We start from the raw sequence: 14,415 nt of genomic DNA, 5'->3' as shown, positions 1-14,415 counted from the left end.
TCAGTGTCTCTGGAGGTTGCCCTGCGTAGCTATTTTTTTTTTCTTTTCTTATAATGGCATACCTAGAAGACCTCTGAAAACTCAGAGCAATCATGTTGGGTTTTTGAGTGTCTACAGATTATTCAATAAATATACATAAAGCAGTCATTGCTTATTTTGCACAAGCCTAGGAATTAGAAGGAACCATTTGTAGAATGAAATGTTTCACACATAAACAAAATGAATTTGTCATATATAGCAAATATAAAACTTGTTGGCTAGGTTCTCAAATTGAGTTGTTTCAAAACTAGATGACCAGTTTTATATCTTATATGTGGAACCAACCATTGTAAGAAAAAGTATCTTATTTTAATTAGCCATTATTTGCATAAAAATCTTACGTCAGTTATGTGTAATATTTGAGATCAAATGTTTTTTTAGATATTGATGAAATTATTTTGGCAGGCATTGAACATATTAATTAGTTCTTTTTTCTAAAATGTAATAACTATCTAACAAACCACTTCTATTATTTTACAGAATAATTTTTCCCATCCAAATTTCTCAGTTGCCATTAGAGTCCATCCTATGCCTCACTCTTTTTGGTATTTTAAATCAAAATAGTGGTAATTCACCAGATTCAAATAAACAGAGAAAAGGCCCAGAGATGTTGGGTCAGGTTTCCTTACCGCTCTTTGACTTTGAACGGTAAGTATTTGAAGCAAACAGTAAAATACTACAGAACTTCTTTAATCTTAATTAAAGATTAACTCCTGTTCAGAGGAGTGGTGAAAAGGGAGAAGAAAAATCAATATGAATTACGCAAGTGAGATTCTAAATTCCCTCATTGCTACTTGTAAAAATATATTTAAAAGCTTTACTGAAGAAAAGTATGTTAAGTTCAACTCACAAAATAGGTCAGCTCCAATTAGTGGTATGCTAATACAGTAAATATATAACCACTGGATCTGCTAGATCCATTGTGCTACTGTGCTGCAAGTTACCAAACAACTTAATCAGTGCACTAGGCATACGGCTTAATTCTGCTCTTAAACAAATCCTGAAAATTTAAGGATTGCTTCTCACAAGCTGATAATGAGCCAGCTCCAATATATTACTGGCTTACAAGTATTAAATCATTGTATAATCTGTTTGAATCCTGTTGAAGCCAATAAAATTCAAGCAGTCTAATTTGCAGCGCTGTATTAAGTCTTCTACATAAAGAATTCACCCATTCAGAAATTATACTACTAATGTATCAACCCGTATTTTCTCAGTATATTTTTCTCCTCATTTATAATAAAGTGTAAAGCTTTCAATATCGTATAGTCAGGCAGCCACATCCTCTGCAAGGATTGGCATGGCTGTGGTAGGTTGTCTTCAGGTATGTGCACGAAGGGATCCCACTAAAGTTTGGACCACTGTCAAGGTGGTTATGCATCCTTATGCAACCTGAGCAAATCTGGAAGACCCCTTGAGGTAGATGCACCAGGCCTTGCAGAGGATGCAGATGGCTGAGTGTTATGGTTTACATAGGTCTTCTGCTTAAGGATGCTGTGGATTTCTATGTGTTCTGTCTGTGGAGCATCAGCCTTTTTGGATCTTTTGCTGCCAGACATCATTTTAGATGGGAGTTTTTTGAGGATAAGAACCTGTCTTGTCAGTTCTTTTAGAAATGACATGCATGCGGGTGTTATTGTACAGTTTCTCAGATGACATTGACTCTTGTCTTAATGTACACTCTTGATCTATACAACTTGTCTTAATGTACACTCTTGATCTATACAACTAAAATGTTTAACTGTAGCTCTTAGAGCTCTTTTTTCAGCTATAATGTGCTGGATATTTGGGGGGAAATTGTATATAAATATACTTTTAAGTAAGCATTTGAAAAAAAAGCACATACAAAAAGGTTTGTATAATACTGTCTAGTCTAATCTTGTATTTGTCTGTTTTGGATTAACATCCTACTATGTTCATTAGTAACCTCGAGTATTTCGGATTGCCTCAATATAAAATTTCTACAAAAAGGGATTGTAGGATTTATATTAAGATTTAATGCACAGGAATTTCTATAGATCACAATTATACATGAGGAATTAGTAGTATTCCTCAGGTGATTTTTTTTTTTTTTGGTTTTCTAATATGTATTCTCCTGAAATGTGGACATTAAATTAAATTATATATTCCATGCTTTTAGAATGTTAACATGTGGAACAAAACTTTTACATCTTTGGACACCTCTTCAAAGTTTATGTGGAGTAGCACATAAAAAAGGAAACCTAATGGAAAGGATAGTGTTGCAGGTAATGCTGTTTCCTCAATGTTTTAAAAAAGCATTTATATTCTACTTATAGTGGTAAAATGTAATATGATCTGTTTCCCAATAGAAATAGAATTAGGTCCCATTTCTGTTTGGTCTTTCAAATCATCCACAAAATAGCATATGAGAATAAAATTGTTTTTATTTTACTAGGGTTATCCAACAAGCCATTCCAAGCATTTTGAAGTTTCCAGGATGCTCAAATAGGCCAGTTTGCACATAGAATAGTAGTTTTGCATTTGAGATTAGACATTTTGTAAAGGTTCATTCTGAAATTTTTAAATCATTTTTTTAACATGCAAAACTGTTTGCAGAGTTAATAAGATAAATTAGAATGTCTTCCATATTCCTGAACATATTCAATTCTGAATGCCTTTCTGCCGAAACATTGTTTGGGGATTTTCTCCTTATATTTTTATTGGATTTGTTCTCTTATCCTGAGGTATTGGTGTAATACAGAGATATGTACTTATTATTTGGAAATGGTTGCATGGGCATTCAAGAGTTTCAGCCAGTGGTTCCTCCCATAAATATTGAGAAATGCACTTCTCATTCATGGATTAATAAGGGTCCATGGTTAACTGGAAACAGGCAATATTGCTTACCTATTGTAAACCATAATGACAGTTTGTGGTTTGTGGCTCTCAGAAGTAGTGTGTAAGCATGTATAAGTATTACATGCTTAACCTTAGCCAAATCACAAACAAATGATTTGGAAACTGCACTTTCTGTCCACTTGTGAGAAGAAGCAGTGTCCAGACACAAAGCTCCAGTGGAATAATGTTGCAGTAAACTAAACTTAGAAGTAGTTGTGAATATTAATTTACTGCTGTTTCCATTTTTAAATGGTATCACTTTGATATGGTAAACAAAATAGCAAGCACCTGAGTTTCTAACATCAGTGCCTACTTCATGTAAATTCTACACATGACAAACTTTCAGATACTAGAAATGTCTCTCAGATATTATTTTCCTGTGGTGTATTTCATTGTGTATCTAGACAACCGTGCCCTTGTGGACCATTATTTCAAAGATATTTCCTTACCAGATTCTACCAATGCTTTTAACAGTCAGAGAGCTTCTAATATACCACCTTCACTAGAAAAGTTGGGATGAAAATAGCCCTTGCTCTGAATCGTATGGCATAGTCTTAACATTAACTTAGGAAATGTTTTATGACATTTTGTATTATGTCATAAACTGTTTAGCCCATATTGAATTATATAGCACAGTCAAACATCAGCACAGGAAATGTTTTACGACATTTTATATTATGTCATAAATTGTTTTATGATAATGGCCATGTCATAAAATGTTTTATAAAATTTGCCGTGGGAGTCATGAGCCCCGGGTTGTGGATGCATTCTATAAGTTAGCCGATTTAAAGAACTTTCATTCAAAATGTTTTGGCCTACGGGGCACTGTTTCATCCAGTTAAAGATTGCAGGAATCAGTTTTTAATAATATATAGATAATAGTATATAGATAGATAGTAGGGAAGGAAAAGAAACAAGGTAAAAGACATTGAAATTTAAGTGTGAAAAACTGTGAAATGCCAGTAGATCTTTCTTGTTTTGTAGTCTATTGATTTATAATTTTAACATTTCAGGTTGACTTCCCTTCTTTACCATTTGACATTATATACAGAATTCCTCAGGCTGCAAATAATTCCACATGTAATTCTATAGAAACGTTGGAAAAAGATTCAAAGGAGCGCCTCCTTTCCATTATTTCCAAAGAGGGTACATATGGGTATGTTCTCCTGGTTACTTCGAATTTAACATTTCATATGCAGATTATTAGAGACCATCATTCCCCAGCACTTATTTCTGCTGTGTACGTAACAAATTTTGACAAGATTCTGGAGAACATTCAGAACTACATATGACCAGGGCACATCATTTATTTATTTTCAAAATATAATCCAACTATTACTCAGAAGGGGATATTGAGTTATTAAAATCTTAAACAATCATATAACAATATTTTTTTAAAATTGGCATTTATAAAAAAATTGAAGTATACTCGGACTATTGACTTTTAATCAAATACAGCAGTGTTTCCCAAACTTGACAATTTTAAGGCATGTGGACTTCAACTCCCAGAATTCCACAGCCAGCGTTGCTGGCTGTGGAATTCTGGGAGTTGAAGTCCTCATGCCTTAAAATTGTCAAGTTTGGGGAACACTGAAATACAGGTTGTCCTTGACTTACGACCAGTTGCTTAGCAACTGTTAAAGTTAAAATGGACTTCCTGAAAACTAATGACCTGATATGGCGACCACCCTTTCCCACTCACCCCCACAGTCACAAGATGGCATTTTGGGCACTTGGCAGCGAGCCCACATTTACGGCTGTTTGCAACATTCCACAGTCACATGACCACGGTTTACGATAGTTTTGTCAGAAACCAGTGTTTACTTCCAGTTTCCAGAAGAAAAAAAAAACAGCCCATAGCAAACAATAGCTTCGCTTAGCAATTGCAGCATTCAGTTTATGTCCACAGCATTCGCATTTATGCCACACACAAAAAAAAGATTGTAGAATTGGGTAGATCACCTGATGACCCGCTTTATGATCAGGCTCAGTTATAGTCATAAGTTGAGGACTACCTGTAGTACAATATTTGAAAGATTCAAGTTTTTACCTTCTATCAGTGTCAGAGCGTGAGAATTTTCTGTTGACAGAGAAAGAAGTGAAGAAACTGATGAGTTTGGGAAGTCAAAAATAATGCTGCAGATGACAATGGAGAAGAAAAGATGGATAAGATTGTCCTTATATTCAAAGTTGCTTATGAATTCAAAGTTTTCTCCAGCAGCCAATGTGCACTTCAACTAAAATAGCTTTAACGTGATCAAAATGCTTGTTACTCATTACCCGGTTATTTCATAGCAGTTTTATATCATCAAGATGATCCAGCATTTCTTTTGTAAAGAAGTTGTTAAAACATGAGTCATAATACCACTTGAAATTTTCAGTTCCTCTTTTAATCTGTTCTGAATTTTTGGATTAAATGAAAGGAGAACAGGATGAATGATGAAATTCATTGTGGCTATAATAATAACATTAATATTTTAATTGGTTTTGCCTCAGAAAGCATAGTTTTACCCAGGATTTGTTTTATGGTTTCTAAGTGTATGGTGAGTATAATGGCAATGTAATGAATTAATAAATATAACTGGAATTACCTTTTATAGATTATCTAAGAAAAATAAGGCATTTTTATGGGAGAAGCGGCATTACTGTTACACACATGCAAGCAGCCTGCCCAAGATACTGGCTAGTGCTCCAAACTGGGATTTGACCAATCTTTCTGAAATATATTTGCTGCTTCAACAGTGGCCTCCTTTACCTCCGCTTTCCGCATTAGAATTGCTGAACGCAAAGTAAGTTAGATCCATTTATTACAGACTCTACTATGTTTTCAAGAATATTATAGATAATGAGCTGTTAAGCATTTCTAGATTATTTCTAAGTAGATAGCCTCTGTAAGTATTTTTTTATTTTTAAAATTTATAAGCCGCCCCACTCCCGGAGGACTCTGGGCGACTAAAAATAAAAAACACATAAAACATAACAAAACAAACAGTACAAGAACGGTCATCCAGGGGTCAGATTTTATAAACCCCAGGCCTGCTGGAAAAGCCAGGTCTTAAGCAGCTTATGGAAAACCAACAGGGTGGGAGCGGTCCTAATCTCCGGGGGGAGCTGGTTCCAAAACGTGGGCGCCATCACAGAGAAAGCCCTCCTCCACGGTCCCGCCAAATGGCACTGCTTGGCCGACGGGACCTGAAGGAGGCCCAGCCTGTGGGATCTAACCGGACATAGGGAACTATGAGGTAGTAGGCAGTCTCGCAAATAGCCTGGCCCTGAGCCATATAGGGCTTTAAAGGTAATGACCAACACCTTGAATTGGACCCGGAGACCAATAGGCAACCAGTGAAGCTCATGGAGGATAGGTGTAACGTGGGTGTATCGAGAAGCACCCACTATCACTCGCGCAGCTGCATTCTGGACCAACTGTAGTCTCCGAATACTTTTCAAGGGTAGCCCCGTGTAGAGCGCGTTGCAGTAGTCCAGTAAGCCATATTACTGGTTTCACAGCATTTTGCCATGTGGTATTGTTTATAGACCAAAAATTATCTTGTATACCCTACAATTCTAAATTGGGTTATTTGCTAGGCTGAAACTGTAACATTATATTAGCATTTATATGTAGCTACATCAGAATTTAAGGTTAAATATATGATTTAAGTAAAACGGAATCTTTTCTTGTGTAATTGCCTTTATCCTACTCATCTAAACATCATTCAATTGCCACATTATTATTTAATGCATAAAACCTTTTTGTGTAGGCTAAAGCTTTATTTTTAATGTTCCCCATTAAAGGTTTCGCAAATATCCTTGGAACGTATATTCTTGCCAAACTTAAAATAAAGTGTAGTTGCAACTGATCTGGTTTGTAGTTTTGCAGATCAAGAAGTAAGAACAAAAGCTGTGCAGTGGATTGAGGCAATAAGCGATGATGAACTTGCTGACATTCTTCCCCAGTTTGTTCAGGTCAGAAAAATATCACATTAACCATATTGAAAAGGAAAAAAATAGATCTTTGGAGTTTGGGGCCTGAAAAGATTATCAGCCCATGGTATATGATTGAGGAGTATATCTGAGGCAGAAAATAGGGCTCATGGAAATTTAATGATTGAAAAGATGTAATAAAATAAAGTTTGTTGGTTCATATATAAATTAAATTATGTAAATTATTGTGAGCCTGCCTGAATGTTGGGATTAACATCTAAGACCTTTAGATGTTCCTGAGGTGTTTCCATCTCAAATATCTTTACATTTATAAGAATAAGAGATAGGTTATATTACGTTACAATCTTGACTATATTCCAGTTATTTATAAAAATAATAATAAATATAAATAAGTAAAAATAATTTTTTTAATGCTGCTGACATATTTTTTTACTTATATTGCTTCAGAAGCATTTTGAATAGGCTTCAAATGCTCCATGTAAAAATAGATGTATATTTTGTTTGCAAATTGCTATTTAATAAAATGGTTTCAAAGGCTGTGAGTAAAAAAAAGATCCAAAAATTTGAAGAGTCCTTCTGGTATGTGAATTGATAAGGAGATGCAAAAGAAAGGGAAGTGTAAATATTATCTTTCCTACATCTAATTTTTTTAGATGGACTATGCTTCATAGGAATATAGGCAGACAGAATGGAATAAATAGATAAACTGATTAATTGGTTGAGTGCTAAATAGTTTTATAACTTTGTATAAAACTTCCTTTTGTGTATGTCTAGGCATTAAAATATGAAACATATCTGGACAACTCTTTAGTCAGATTCCTCTTGGCCCGAGCATTAGGAAATATTCGAATAGCACACTATCTATATTGGTAAGATTTATATTCTTTTTCATCATCTTTCAACAATGTTTATATTTTCAAGAATAAGTAGAAAGCTGGTGTGAGAGCTTTTAAATGAGGAATATTCATAGATCTTTATAGACCAGAAAAAAAATGTATGCTGTTGCTGATAGAAATTAATTAGGTAGTCTGAAAAAGCTAGTGCATTTTTTTTTAGCTGAAGTTCTGGATTGCTTTCTTCTATTTCAAAGCAGTGGTACACATCTTGCATTAATCTCTGAAACTGAATTTGAGATAACATGTTTGTGTCTTAAGCAAGATTATTCTTTACATACAGATAAAAAAATCTTTTAACTGATTTCAGCATTACTTAAATATTGTAAATATGTAAACTTCCTGACAGTGAGAACAATTAATCAGTGGAACAGCCTGCCTCCAGAAGCAGTAAATGCTCCAACACTGGAAGTTTTTAAGAAGAGACTGGACAGCCATTTGTCCGAAATGGTGTAGGGTTTCCTGCCTGAGCAGGGGGTTGGACTAGATGACCTCCAAGGTCCCTTCCAACTTTACTACTATTACTAGTACTAAATGCAATGGAAGGTGCTGTATAAATTAATGACAATCAAAGAACGATTCCATATGCTATTGTCCTCTCTCCACACATTCTCTGTTGATCCATAGTATGAATCTTCTCTTGAAACTGAACACTGCTTTATTTTTATGTACATGCATATAGAAGAGACAAATAGAAGGAGGGCATATTATATACCTTGAGCTCTTGCACAAAATATGGCTCAAATAAGCATGTGGGAAGGAAACCAATCTAAAGTTATATCATATTTAGGTTACTAAAGGATACGTTGCATGATACCAAACATGGAATAAGGTATGAGCATATCCTCGGTGCCTTCCTTTCCATCTGTGGCAAAAGTCTGAGAGAAGAGTTGGAAAGGCAGTCAAGACTTGTGCAGATCTTAGGAATGGTTGCAGAGAAAGTAAAGCGGACAAGTGGATCAGCCAGACAGGTTGGTGAAGTGATCAAGGTTACACACACACACACACACACACGTATATGAATGGAAAGCACAGTTACATTTATGAATGATGCAATCATATTAAAATCAACCAGAGTCAGGTTATTAGGTTACTTGGGTATCACTTTTAGATGATTCTGAGCCTTGTAATATGGACAGAAATGTACAACCCCAAAATACACCCCTGCTTGCTTCACACACCAGATTATGTTATAAAAACACACTGATATAACTTAATGCTTTATTCATAATGAAAACAGTTCTACAAATTTTATTTAACGAAGTTTATCCTTGAATTGGTTATTAACAGATGGTTCTGCAAAGTGGAATGGAACGTGTCCAGTCTTTTTTCTTGAAAAACAAATGCCGCATGCCTCTCAGCCCCAGTCTTGTAGCTAAAGAATTGAATGTGAAGGTATGAGCTGTGTGACAATAATCATTGGTTCCCCTATATTCTTCTCATCCTTTCCCATCTCTGCCTACTTACCTTTTGGATTTGTAAATGTTAGGAGATTGATGTTCTCTATTTTGTGATCCGCAAGCTGCTCAGGGGGATTGAGGACATAAAATACACATAACCACAGAATTCAGGCCTCTAGTTTTGACTACTCTGTAAGAATAACTATAAACTACACTAGGCTAACATACATAGATGAAATCTTGTGTCCTGCAGAGAGGCTTGCTCAAAACTATAGGTCCTACATAAGGGACAGAGCTGTCTTCTTAATGGTGCAGTACATTTCAAAAAGCTCAAAGCATTTTTAAATAATCCAATTTTGTCTCCACCCTTGCAAAATGCTCACAGCAAAAAGCTGTTTCTTCAAAACAATCTTACTTCCTATGATCATTCCTCCTTAGGTCAGGCCCAGTTCATATCTCTTCTTCCCTGTTAAAGCTCTCTCCCAACCGTGTCACTGGGCACATCACTGAGTAATTTCCTCATTGGTGAAACTGGTCTTTCCTCAGTGTTCTTATTGCCAGTCATTACTCCTGAATCGGTTGCACTCACCAAGCTGTGTCATTCTTGTTAGCTGGCAAAAAGTTGAATCCCACCTGGGCAAAGTGCTGCAGGAAGAAAAGCAACTGCATTTTTATTTTTAACTTCTCCTTTATTCATAACTAGCCATTCTGTCTTCCTTATTTAAAACTTTGTTTCTTATTCCCTTTATCTCCTCAGGTTCTCCCCTTCTAAGCTGACCTTTTTCCTAGCTGTGCCTCCTGTGTCCCCCCCCCTTATTTATTGTTTGCTTACTTCTCCTGGCAAAGTTTCGCTAATTTGTGCAACTTTAATTTTTTTTATTTCTCAACTCTGTTGAAGAAGCTAGATTTGTATTATCTTTATGAAACTTACCTAAGTAAAAGGAATACAGGATAAACCACATATAGTATACATTTCTAAGTTTTTAAAACTGCCCTTAAAAATTTTCTATATAATTCTGAGGAATCAGGATTCTCCTCTGTTTAAGGACTTCTAGACTGACCCTTGTTTTTGATGTTGTTCCCACTTGAGGGAACAGCTACTATATTACTAGTAGGTTTAATGGGGTTTAATTAATCCATTTGTTTTAATGTAAAATGTTTACATTTGGAATACCACTATTTAAGAATTTCCTGGGCCTGTAGTGTTACCATTTTGTAACTGTATATTCTAATTTATTTGTTGTTTATTTTTATTATTATTATTATAAAATGAGCAACTGAGCAAAACCAAACTTAGGACATTTATCATTTCTATTTAACCTTTTGGTTTTTATAATATCAACCATGTTCTGTATCTTTGACAGGCATGTTCCTATTTCAGTTCTAATGCAGTTCCTCTTAAAATTGCTTTGGTGAATGCAGATCCTTTGGGAGAAGAAATTAATGTAATGTTTAAGGTACATTTTTTTCTTTCAATTACAGATATTTCCCCTCCAATGCTGTAGGTAGTGTTAATTACACGGAAAAAATGTTCTGACTTCATGGTCATAAAGAACCCTCTGGATGCTTTAAGTGTTTGTGGGGGGACTTTGCACATGTTAAATGAATGTTCAAGCATTTCTAAAATTATCTTTGCTAAGAATAATGGTTTCATTTTAGAACATATGAGAGGTTTAAAACGTTTTGTGCCAGTAGGTACTGTTCTGTTAACTTTTGTTTTGCAATGAATTTTTGCTCTTACCTTCCACTAAATTTTGTATTGGATACCTTTTTGTGTTTATTTAATAATATTGGAAAAACAGGGTATTCCTTTCTAAGAGAGCAATATTCATGGATTGATGAAAAATTACCACATTAATTGTAACTATAAAAAGAAAACAGATAGTTCTGGAGGGAGCAGACCGTACATAGTAATTTCAGAGGATCAGCATGCTGTCTGCCTAGATTATAAGAAGCATTTCAGTTATATTTTCTTTACCTATGGCTTATATTTTTATTCATGCTTTCTCTAGTTTATATTAAATATTGTTTCATAAATGAAGCTTGAGTTTCTCAGTATGATAATTTTCAAATAAATTGTTTTGCAGTATAGGTAGTCCTTGGATTACACCGCTTATTCAGTGACTGTTCAGTTATGACAGCACTGAACAAGCAGTACGTATGATCAGTTCTTGGGGTTATGGCCATCCCGGCACCCCCAGAGGCACGCGATTCGGCTGCTTACACTTAGGAAAGTTGCAGCATCCCTCAGTCACATGATGGCCATTTGCAACCTTTCCTGCTGGCCTCCCAAAAGCAGAGCTAATAGCAAAGTTGCTCCTGTAGGTTGCTCCTACTCCCACCACTTTTTCTCCCAAGGAGGAGTACTGCTCTCACACACAAACACATACACACAGATGTGCCTACTCATGCTTGTGCTGGGTCACAGCACCCATTCTTATTACAAAGTGTAGAGAAATAAGGTATTAACAGACCTTGATGAAGAAAGTGAATGAATTTCCTGAGATATACAGTTTGCAGGTTGCAAATCCTTGTTCTATACTGTTAAGACCTAGAAAACTGGTACTAGAAAAGAAACACTAACATATCCCAGATCAGTTTCTGCTGTTGTGTTAGTGTATAATAAAATAGGCAGAACTGACATTCGTTGAGCCTCTCTTGATATCATTTCTTTCTCTCATTTGTGACTTTTGTTTTTTCTTAGGTTGGAGAAGATCTGCGCCAGGATATGTTAGCGTTGCAAATGATAAAAATCATGGATAAGATCTGGTTACAGGAAGGGCTGGATTTGAGGATGGTTATGTTCAAGTGTCTTGCAACTGGCAAAGATAGAGGTAGAGTTTTAATTTCTTGTCTTGTGTTATCCTACATGCAGTGTTAAAGGTTTGTCTGGCTACTGTCACAATTTCTGACAGGAATGGCAGACCCAACACCGTTATTGTAAAACCTGTTTCTCAAATGCCACATATTTGCTAAGCAGCCCAGAATACAATAGCCATGAAAATAATTGGCATTAATTGAACTGCCTAATATACTTGCAAAACCCATCTGCTGTTCTAGAAGTCTGCTGCTAGTATATAGAATGTTGAAGAATGTTTACTTTTTTATTTATCCATGTTAAATATTGTTGAATTGTCTACAGCAGGTGGCAGCAGCTAATTGATGGCTGACTTCCAAAAACATAGGCATAGCTGCTTAGTATTTGAATGGGAGACCATGTGGAATTCTAGACTGCAGACTGGGAAATTGAAAAAATGTCTCATAAGAGCAGAGTGATAAAATACCTCCATGCTATTTCCAGGAAAACTAGTTTATAAAGTCACCAGCTCAACTTAAAGAAGACTTTGTTCCATTTTTTTAGTTGATTTAAAAATAAAAGGATTTGGGGTTTTTGGGATAAGTAACAATTTGGGGTTTTTGGGATAAGTAACTCAATTTTTGAATTATTTTACAGTGTAGTATTATATAATATTTTAAATACAGAGAACTGTATAATAATCTATATTGGCAAGCAATTTGGATTTAGAAACTTTATTTAAAAGTTTTAAGTTAAATATTTTTGATCAAAGGACCACATAGTAATATGTATTATAAATATTTTATATCTATCAACTTTTGCTGATTGATTTAAAGGAATGGTAGAACTTGTTCCAGCTTCAGATACTCTTAGGAAAATTCAAGTGGAGTATGGAGTGACAGGATCCTTTAAAGATAAGCCTCTTGCAGAATGGTTAAGAAAATACAACTCTACAGAAGAAGAATATGAAAAGGTAAACTACATACCTTTTCCAAATAGGAATTTATGACACCAATAATAGTAGTATATTATCGGATGAGAGCTAACTCTCTGGGACTCATTCACATGTCATATTTAATAATTAAATACAGGACAGTGCTACCTTAAGTGGGTCATTGGCATGACAATTCCAAGTTACGTCTTTGAAACAGCTAGAAGTAATGGGAATCTTGCATTTAAATGACATGCTCAATGCTTGGCAAATCACAAGACAAATGATTTAAAACATGGGTCTTCAAACTTGGCCCTTTTATACTTGTGGACTTCAACTCCCAGAAGTCCTCAGTCAGCCATGCTGGCTGAGGAATTCTGGGAGTTTAAGTCCACAAGTCATAAAAGGGCTAAGTTTGAAGACTCCTGATTTAAAAACTTTGCCTCTCCACTTGTATGGAAAACTAGCTCCTAAGATTTTCTATTTTCTATTTTTCATCCATCTGAACTAGGATTTTAAAAGTCAAGTAATTATATTATCTTGTTAATGATCTTTTCCAAAAAAAACTGATACTTAATCATAATTTTGAAACATTCTAAATTATATTGTTCTTCAATCAATGAATGTTTCTGCTATTGCAGCTGATCTCTGAATGCTAAACAAGGTGCTTTTCTTCAAACTATATAATGAAAATATATTTAATTTTGTCTATTTTAGGCTTCTGAAAATTTCATCTATTCCTGTGCTGGGTGTTGTGTGGCTACGTATGTCCTAGGTATCTGCGATCGGCACAATGATAACATAATGCTTCGAAGTACAGGACATATGTTTCATATTGATTTTGGAAAATTCTTGGGCCATGCTCAGATGTTTGGAACCTTTAAGAGGTATGAAACTATGAGGAAATTAAAATGTTCTACCTCAGTAATTTGAAAACATGGTGGATTTTGCAATTATAATGCACCCTCTTGAAAAACAATGGCTGTAACTTTTGCCATATTGTGTTAACTCTTGCTTCTACCACATTGAAGATGTCAAGTCATGATTTTTCTGTTATGAAATATTTTCACAGAAGTGGTAAAGGAATTTGGTGTTTCTGTAATGTCAATCACTGTTTTTATAGTTTTCTTAAATTTTGTTTTGCAATGTTGGCGCTTTGTATTAAAATGGGAGCTGCTTTTTCTGAAGCATTCCTGCTCAGTTGGGAATCAAGAATATTAAACCATAAAAGCCAGATTTGCAAGGTAACAATGCTATACATTTATAGCAATGCTTCCTACCAGTAGTTTGAACAAGCAAGTATTTTCATCTTGCTTCACAAATTCCCTGAACTGGGGTGGGATATAAGTGAAATATAACTATCTTCAGCCAAGTCTTGTTTTAGAACATGGTAAAATTCCAGCATCTGAGGTATCAAATAATTCACATGTTATTTGAAAACATTTTTAAAAAAATCTGTTCATTGAGATTGATTTGTATTTGCTGTTGATTTTTATGTGTGTACAGAAGCAATGTATGTTTTACCTTTGCAACTCAGTTTTAGAGTTTCTTGAT

At 35.0% G+C, this 14,415-nt stretch overlaps 1 protein-coding gene across 3 annotated transcripts in view; it reads left to right on the top strand.

Moving 5' to 3' along the window:
- The window catches only part of PIK3C2A (phosphatidylinositol-4-phosphate 3-kinase catalytic subunit type 2 alpha), a 58,812-nt gene that overhangs the window by 32,171 nt on the left and 12,226 nt on the right, over window positions 1–14,415 (top strand). For all 3 annotated transcript variants that reach the window (XM_039344618.1, XM_039344620.1, XM_039344619.1), the window contains exons 14-25: window positions 520–687; window positions 2,180–2,285; window positions 3,912–4,054; window positions 5,499–5,687; window positions 6,768–6,861; window positions 7,615–7,709; window positions 8,524–8,704; window positions 9,024–9,128; window positions 10,498–10,590; window positions 11,838–11,967; window positions 12,767–12,903; window positions 13,579–13,748. In XM_039344618.1, coding sequence (XP_039200552.1) covers window positions 520–687; window positions 2,180–2,285; window positions 3,912–4,054; window positions 5,499–5,687; window positions 6,768–6,861; window positions 7,615–7,709; window positions 8,524–8,704; window positions 9,024–9,128; window positions 10,498–10,590; window positions 11,838–11,967; window positions 12,767–12,903; window positions 13,579–13,748 — 1,611 coding nt within the window. The remainder of the gene's footprint in view (window positions 1–519; window positions 688–2,179; window positions 2,286–3,911; window positions 4,055–5,498; window positions 5,688–6,767; window positions 6,862–7,614; window positions 7,710–8,523; window positions 8,705–9,023; window positions 9,129–10,497; window positions 10,591–11,837; window positions 11,968–12,766; window positions 12,904–13,578; window positions 13,749–14,415) is intronic.

The sequence above is a fragment of the Crotalus tigris genome, unplaced genomic scaffold (assembly GCF_016545835.1).
Source record: "Crotalus tigris isolate CLP2741 ecotype Arizona unplaced genomic scaffold, ASM1654583v1 scf7180000017933.3771270, whole genome shotgun sequence".
Taxonomy (NCBI): domain Eukaryota; kingdom Metazoa; phylum Chordata; class Lepidosauria; order Squamata; family Viperidae; genus Crotalus; species Crotalus tigris.
This window is presented reverse-complemented; position numbering and strand designations above follow the sequence as displayed.